Below are 8,752 nucleotides of genomic sequence, written 5' to 3'. Positions count from 1 at the left end.
TGCAGCCGTCATTGTTGTTTGGCGGGTCCGGGCTGGGGATTCGAACCTGCCACCTTAGGTGTACGTAGCTGGCGCCTTAGCCCGTTGAGCTATAGGTGCCGAGCCAAAAGCTGATATCTTTTAAGGGCCCATGGGAACTCCATACCATATTTGCAATTTTTCTCTAAGTCTAAAATTATTTCGAACATGTTTCAAAGAAATAATAAAACCCTCCAATTCTGAATTATACCGTTAGGACAGTTCTGCAATTCTCTTGAATTAGGTGATTTGATGATTTCTGAGTTTCTCCTGAAACTAAACTCTGTATTGTGGTACCTAGTAATTTCACATTCCACAGGGCAAACTTAAGATGACAGACGTATAATTTTACTTAGGAAGAAACTCAATTCTCAGAGGGGTTGGACACACAGCTGGGAAATAGGAGAGCTGGGTGCAGTTCATGCTCAGACTGGTCTGTCCCCAGGGCAAGGCCCTCACTCAGCTGCTGCCCACAGGATGGATATCAAGCCCCTTAGACTGGCATGTGAGGCCCTTCCAAAACCTCCTGTGACTTACCCCAAACACACACTATGGGGCTTATACCCCAGGGGAAGTTTCTTCAATGTTCGAAGAGACACATTTGTAAAAATAAAGCATTTAGACTGAGAACAGTCTAAAATGTCTCATCAATGTTGGGGAACTGAAAAATGACATGATATAGGAAATTGAAGAAATACTACAAAGCAGTTAAAACAAGCTGGGTTCTTCTTCAGCCAACATGGAAAGATGTGAAAATGAGGTTGACAATACAAGTACGAAGCAGAATGAAGTGGGCCCCATGATAATATTTACGTAAACTAAATACACATGGGTGAATGCTAGGCTGGGAAAGACAGGCAAGGGCACAGGATTGGGGACAGTGAAGAAAGAAGCTGGGTATGGACCAGTGATGCTAATGTGTTGCTGAGAAGAACCAGGACCAGACAGCAGAAGGAACCCCTGGGAGTGGGGAATCTGCGGGGGAACCTCTGTGACAAAGAAGGGGGTCCTTGCTATAGCTAACACCCAACTTCCTTTCACTAACACAGAGGCACAGAAGCAAGACTAAAGATACCTTCAATGACTTAGGGTTGATTTAAAATGATCACACACTTTCTGCAGTTCTAGCCAGACCAAGGTGAAGCCTATTTCTGTACCACACAGATCTGGGCTCACCCTATGTCTTGCTTTGACTGAGAGAATGAGGCAGAAAGTCAAGAGGACTTGCAGTTACTCTTGTGTCCATGTCTGTGGCTCATGACATTGTGGCTAAGTAAAAGGAGAATGGGGAGAGGCAAGGTAGAGAGGGTCAGGCAACAATGACCTTCATGCCAGGGACATGGACATTAACTTCCACCCAGGTAGGCCTGATTAATTACCGAGCAGAAACCTCCTCAATCTTCTCAAAGGTCCGGGCCACAGCAAGATAAGGGACCCTGGGGAAGAAAAAGAGACCAAAGAACCATGTGTACCGCCTATACTGTCCCCCCTCCATGCTGCTTCTCCATACCTCCCTGGGGACAGCACTGCAAATACCCAAATGCATGACAGCAACCTTGCTCACTGCCCAGAGCTGTCTCTCTGACCCTTTCAATGCTATCACATTTCAATGCTGTGATAGCTGACTCTGTCCCCAAAACACTGGAGGGAGAGGCTTGACCATTTCCTCTAACCAAAGCTCCAGCTGAAAGCCCCCCACAATAACAGAGGCTGGAGTTGGCAGGCTAGGGAGGGAAAAGCCTCACTTCTGGCCTGGTTTCCAGCAGGCATCTTCAATGGGATGGTAGTTGTTCTTGGCAGGATTGTAGATGGTTGGGTCCAGGGGTCTGTGGAGGCAAAAAGAAAGTAACCAGGTAGACCATGGAGAAATCACTCTTCCAACTATGATGTGCCAGGCACTATTCAAGGCACAAGGGCACAGGCGTGAATGTAAAAAAATATCAGCTAACCTAAAGCTTACTCTCCAGTGGGAGAGTCAGAAAAAAGAAAAACTGAAAAACCACACAAATATTTTAGGAGTTAAAATAAATGTTCTTACAACAAAATAAAGCCAAGGAGAGGGAGGGAACAGGATAGGAGGTACTGCTTCAGGGGGGTGGTCAGGGAAGGCCTGAGAGGAGACATCTGAGCAGAATGAGGACGGGGTGAGCAGAGTAGGCAAGCATTCTCAGAGGGAAAAGCATTCTAGGTAGAGGGAACAGCAAGTGCAAAGGCCCTGAGGCGGAGACCCCCTTGACACGAGGAAAAGGGATCACTGTGGCTGGTGTGAATGGAGGGAGGAATGTATAGCCACTACGTGTCATGCCACGCACTGTTCTAATAACAGTGATGGGCCTCCCCAAGCAGGTATAATTGAAGCAGGAGCCTGAGGAAGAATGCTGGGCAGAAAGGGCTGGGAATAGTGTTCTAGGCAGGGGTCAGCACATTCAGAAGTGGGAGGTGTGACAGGAAATGGTGCTGATGGAGCAAGGAGAAGCCCTGTTGCAGGAAGACTATAATGTGAGGTGGGCAGGGCTCTGCGGAACGCAGTGCTTATCCTGGGTGCTGGAAATCACAGACAAGTTTTGAGCAAGGCAAGAATGGGGTCTGATCTCACTACTTTATAGAATATTTATGTTATCCATCCATCCATCCATCCAATCATCCAACCAATTGTCAGTGAAACATCCTGTATACTACCCATCAGGTGTCATGGGAACTGGCCCAGACATCTCTTCAAATAATTAACACATTTACAATAAAATTGTTTCAAAACCTATAGTGTCCCAGAATGGTTAATACACTGTGTGCACCGCAAGGGCCAGGGCAGGACAGCTCTCGATGGTTCATCCCCATGGGCTGTCCAGGCTGGTCCAGAGAGGCATCCAGCAAAGTTCACCACAGAGCAGAAGTGCCTGCTGGCTTTCAAATCTGAATCTAGTGAGTTCAGCATGATAGGAACACACAGGTGAGACATGAGACCAGAGATGGGCATGGGCCAGTGGCCAAAAGAGCTTAGATTTTGTCCTGGGGGCACTGTGAAGCCATCAGAGGGGCAGAGTCAACTAGAGCATATCAGAAAGATTACTCAGGCACTGTGGGGGTCAGACTGAGGAAGAAAGACTGGAGAGGCCAGGCAGGCTCAGGGAAGGAGCTAGGGTAAAGGGTCAGCACATTCCACTCCTGGACTATTTTTACGACGTCTGGGAGCAATCAAGGCCAAAAATGGCCTACAAAGCCTAATATATTTCCTATCTGGCCCTTTAGAGAAAATGGTTTGCCATACTTTGAAAGAGGAGGCAGCCTGAGCTGGGACTAAAGCTGTGGGAATGCAGGGAAGGAACATGCTCAGAAAACATTTTCTAGGCCCGATGTTGACTCACCCCTCCGTGCCCTCCTTTCCTGGAGCCTGTGGCCCCTCTTCTTCCACCTCTTTTTTGACAGCTGGCTTCCGGGGGACTGGGAATAAACCAAGAAATGGTGGGTCTTTTTTCCTTCCAGTAGCCCCCACCCTTTCAGCCATTTTCCACCTATCACTGCCTAATGCTTAGGGAGATGGATAACAAGCCAGGAGAGATGAGGTCCACTTTCTAACCAAAGGGAAAGTGAGAAGGGACTGTAGCCCTCTGGAGCGAGGTTCACCCACCTCCTGCCTGAGCCACCCCAGGGAGGTGAGGAAGGGAAACTCACTGAAGAAGCTGCTGAGTGTCTTCAGAGCTCTGGAGGGAGGTTTTGCATCATCCTCCTGTGCTTCCTGCTTCACAGACACTTTGGGCTCTGAAACCCTTTCCTTAGGTTTTTCTGCTTCTAAAGAGAGATGTTAGACAATAATGCAAATAGGTTCACCCTCAATACTTTTTTTTAAAAATTAACCCCATCAGCCATTCTAACCACACAGATGAAAAATATAGCCAATTTTGTCCTTTTTCTTTCTGTAGCACATAAGTTTTGAGGAGTCATCCCGGATTTGATGTTCACTACTTGGTACTAAGGAATGGAATTCCACCATCTGGCCTGAAATTGTAGACTTAGGAATAGTGGTAAAAAGAAGTCTCCCTGTGATTGGAAGAAAATATTTCCACTCATGCAGTTGCAGAAAAGTCAGATACACATACAAACTCTACATACCTAAAACTGTCCCTACAAGTGCTATTTCCAACTGAAAGGTTTCACGGACAACTGGACCCAGGAGTCATTCTATGGTCTGAGACAATAGCCCAACCTCAAAAATCCCATAACTCAGCTTGGTTAAATTATTGCTTAATAAATTATTAACTAATAATCCCATACCTCAGCTTAGTTAATAAGTTATTGCTCAACTAATAACATTTAATATGCACCTATAATTTATAAAAGCTATGAATACTTGTTGGAAAATGATTGCCTTTTTCTTCTTTTCCCACATACATGGTTTTTAAAAAACCAATAACAATAATAAAACCTATGATTCTTCTAGATTCTACATTTAAACAGTAAGTTTGAGGATCTATGCCCTGTTTAAATGAACTATCCTCCAAACGTATCTGACCTGGCCGGGCATAGTATCTCATGTCTGGAATCTCAGCACTTTGGGAGCCGAGGTAGGAGGACTGCATGAGGTCAGGAGTTCAAGATCAGCCTGGGCAACACAGGGAGACCCCATTTCTTAAACAGAAAAAATAATCTGACCTCAAAATCAGGAAGATGGGGTTGGGGGAAGGAAGAGGATCAGAATCTCACTGGGTCTCTAAGGAACTGGGAGGTGCTGGGAGCCAGTCCCTACCTTCTGCTTCCTTTTTCACTGCCACTTCAGCCTCTGTGAGGCCTTCTCTTGGTGTCTCTGCTTCTGTTGACATACAGAAAAATCGGATGATCACATTGATCCCCAAGAACATTTAGACTCCAGAGACATTCTGGCCCTCCTTGTTCTTTTCTGGTAACAATCAAGTACGTCTGCAAAGTGATGGGAGGCACGAGACCCTGCTCTTGCACAACTCTGAGCCCCGTGGGGCCCTCTGAAGGAATCCAAACTGCACATTTGTCTGTGCAGTGTGAGAAATAAATACAAAGGTCAGTCTTTGCTTATAAACTATTCCTTTAGGATTATTCACTTTATAATAGAATTTGAAAGGGTTCTAAATGCATGTGATAGCTTGTTAGAGACAAAAAATAAAGTTTTTAAGAACTGAAAAAACCATACTGCAAGAGTAACAATACAAACTGCAAAAATGTGCCTTACTGGAAAGAGGTCACTCCTGCTTATCACTACCCTCAAAAATGACAATAGCTAAAACTGCACGATTTACAATTAAAAATTTCCAACAAGAAATCAAATCTTGACTAAATTCAAATCTATCCTGGGAAAACTGAGCCTAATGAGGATTTTCTATCACACAAACAAAAACCTGACAGTGACAAAGCCTGCAACTGATACAATCTCACATAGGCCCCAAATGATCCATGGATCAGACCTTTATGGCTGTTTCCCACATGTGTACCAAAAGGCAGGGAACTCTCATAGGGGCACTGTGAGGAACATTTCCTTAAATTTTCAAAGGAAACCCAGCGACATCTGTTGGACACTGCATGAACTGCTAGCTACAGACATTTTAGTTTTCAGTGTCAGATCACATTCTTTGCCATGACTTTGTATCTCTGCAAAGCTGAGTATTCTCTGGTTGCTGTTATAAAAATCAAGCAATGTGCAAAAATCACCATGGAACAGGCAATGAAGGTAGGCAATTTTCAACGGGATTCCATAACTTGAGATGTTTGGCATCCCATTTGTAAGTAACTTTAGTTACTTAAGAACAAAATGCAATTAATTTTTCTTTCAATGTATGTATATTATCTAATAGTTGTTTGGACATAACTGCTTAATAAAAGGAACTGCTACAGTACTGGCCTAGGAGTGCCATGAAAAAATTACTAAGACCCTAAAGTTCAGGAATAACTTCTTTTTGGTGAAATTTACAAGCAAAAACAAAAATCATTTAGAGGAAAATATTTTCCATTACATAAGTATAAAAATGGAAGATAAAAATGGGAAAGTGGACATGAAGTAATACTGAATTAAGATGGCAAAACAAATGTACTGAACAAATGTATTCCAAAATGCTTTCACAACAAAAGCATTAGTCCATGGAATTCTGACTGAGGAGACACAGGCACCAAATCAGATGGGTCCAAACATCAACTCTCTTAGGCCCTCATATACACAAACACAATTCCTACCTCTCAGTGCTTCACCTTCCTCCTCCTTCCTCTTCTTGGCTTCTCTGTCCTTGTCCTCCCTCTGCTCTTCCAGGACATCCTTAATTGTCCGTTTCGGGAGCTGCTTCCGAGCTGAGAATGAAAATGGCTGGGTGTGGCTGACCCTGCTGGCCTGCCTGCTCCTGCCCCACCAACCTCAGACCCACTGATGGCACCTCTGCAAAGGCTCTGAGCCCTGTCCCCTTCTCTGCCTGCATACGGCCACTGCCCCAGAGCAGGCCTCATCCTTCAAGCCCTGCTGCTTCCTGGCTATGTGACTTCAAACAGGTTATTTAATTTTTCTGTGCTTCATTAACCTATGTCTGCAGGAGGATGACTCAAGCACACATTCAGGCTGTTCTCCATGGCATTCCACAGAATTAGACTTCAGCTGCCCACTAGGGAAGCCGACCTATTAACACATCCTGGCTGGCTGCCTCCCTTGCCCTGATTGTCATTCATTCCCTGCCTCTAAAGATACCTGAAAGGATACAACTTGTACTTGAATCCCTGTTTCAGAGCCTGCTTTTAAAGGACTCCAAACTGAAATGCCAGCACATGATGAAGAGCTCACTGGAGAGCAGTAATAAGCACTTGCACTATTATCTCTTATCTAAGCCGTTGCATCTTGGCACCTAGTAACTTGACACAGTCCCAGAGAGACCTTCAGTCATGACCGGCACTGTCCCTCCTCACTCAAAACTCTTTCACAAGTCTGCATTCTCCACTTTATCCAGGGTAAACTCTTTTGGTCTCTACCATCATCCTACTTAATCTCTCTGCACCTGACCTTCCAACTCATCTCTTGCCACATAATCCACTTTTACAGCACTGCCAAGCTAAACTGATGGTGTTTCCAAACACACCAATCTGTTTTACTCCTTTGGGCCCTGTACATCCTGTTTAGCAGCCCCTTAGGGCTGATCTTAAGTGTCTGCCCTGAGCTCCCACCAAGTCCTGAGCCACTGTTACGATCCCCTTCATGCAGGGTTGACCCTGTCACACCCAGCTCATAGCCATTCTACAGCTCCCCAGCACCCCTGGTGTGAAACCTAGGCTCATGGGGCACCCATAGCTCAGTGGTTAGGGTGCCGAGAAAATAGCCAGGTGTTGTGGCTGGCGCCTATAGTCCCAGCTACTAGGGAGGCTGAGGCAACAAAATCGCTTAAGTCCAAGAGTTTGAGGTTGCTGTAAGCTATGATGCCGTGGCATTTGACCGAGGGTGACAAAGTAAAAGTCTGTCTCAATTAAAAAAAAAAAAAAAAAAAGAAAGAAAGAAAAAGAAACCTACACTCATCAGCTGGGTATGCCAGGGCCTTTAGGTGCCCACCCCAACTCTCATCTCTAGCTTATCTCTCACCAGGCACTATCCTCAAACTCTTTCTACTCCCCAAATCACATTTGATTCTTCACAAACACTGTAGTGTGAGTCCCTAAATGTGCCATGGTGTTTCTACCTCTACCCTTCCACATGCCCTCCTTCCATCTGCCTTTTCTCAACACAGGACATCCTAACCCATCCTGAAAGGCTTGGCTAAGACATCAACTTTTCTGGGCTAGCCTTCCGGGCTCCCAGAGTGCCTTGTGTTACCAGCACCATCCAATGAAAAGATCTGTCCAGCCACATAATCTTAAACTTTCTAGAAGCCAAATTACTAAAAAGGGGGAAAAAAACACAAACATGTTTTATTTAACTCCATATATCCACAAAAGTATGGTTCCAACATGTTTTCAACATTAATTACTAACATTCTTTTTTTATACTAAGTCTCCAAAATCAGATGAACTTACTGCATATCTCAACTTGAACACAAAATTTTCCTCAGAAATACCCAACCTGTGTTTATGTATCTCAAGTTGTTCCAAAAACACAGGAAAGTCTTCACTAACTGAATCAAGTACCAGGTTTCGAATGTAGATTTAGTTAAAATAATAATGGCATTAAAAATTCAAGCCCCCCCAGTCACACCCACCATGTTTCAAGTGCACAGCAGACCACTTTGGGCAGCTATGCTCACACCTCCCTACATTGTATGTGGATCTCTCCCCTATCCTTCCTTAGGACCCATCCTTCCTGATCCTTCTTGAGACAAAGACAAAGGTGTTTGTAGCAGTCTGTACCAGGCATCTTCAAACTACAGCCCATGGGCCAGATACAGCCTGCCTAGGACATTTATCCGGCTCACTGGGTGTTTTTGCTGCCACTGCCTGTCCTGCTTAGCAGCCAACTTGTCCCAGAGCCCGCAGTCCAGCCCTCCAATGGTCTAAGGGACAGTGAACTGGCCCCCTGTTTAAAAAGTTTGAGGACCCCTGATATAGCCTATGGCTAAGAGGAGTGAGAGTTATAAGAAACACCTATATAACTCAATAATGGAAAACCTTGGTGAAAAGGGCATGGGGAGGGATTTAGCTCTCTTAACAAGCTTGAGAGAGCTCACGAGAGGACAGCATTAGTGAATTGGCTGTCTCTACACCTGTGATGTTAAGGGTCATGAGATCAGTTCTATATTTGGCCGCAGGAGAA

At 44.9% G+C, this 8,752-nt stretch overlaps 1 protein-coding gene across 2 annotated transcripts in view; it reads right to left on the bottom strand.

The window, feature by feature from the left end:
- Positions 1-8,752, bottom strand: part of LIG1 (DNA ligase 1) — a 40,870-nt gene that overhangs the window by 22,732 nt on the left and 9,386 nt on the right. For both annotated transcript variants that reach the window (XM_023509035.1, XM_012813850.2), the window contains exons 6-11: positions 6,211-6,321; positions 4,760-4,822; positions 3,688-3,804; positions 3,381-3,456; positions 1,764-1,844; positions 1,398-1,454 (exon numbers count right to left, since the gene is read on the bottom strand). In XM_023509035.1, the coding sequence (XP_023364803.1) occupies positions 1,398-1,454; positions 1,764-1,844; positions 3,381-3,456; positions 3,688-3,804; positions 4,760-4,822; positions 6,211-6,321 (505 nt within the window). The remainder of the gene's footprint in view (positions 1-1,397; positions 1,455-1,763; positions 1,845-3,380; positions 3,457-3,687; positions 3,805-4,759; positions 4,823-6,210; positions 6,322-8,752) is intronic.

This window comes from Otolemur garnettii, unplaced genomic scaffold, assembly GCF_000181295.1.
Source record: "Otolemur garnettii isolate 467f Iridium unplaced genomic scaffold, OtoGar3 scaffold00317, whole genome shotgun sequence".
NCBI classification, from domain to species: Eukaryota; Metazoa; Chordata; class Mammalia; order Primates; family Galagidae; genus Otolemur; species Otolemur garnettii.
The sequence above is the reverse complement of the archived record's forward strand: the minus strand, read 5'-3'. Positions and strand labels throughout refer to the sequence as shown.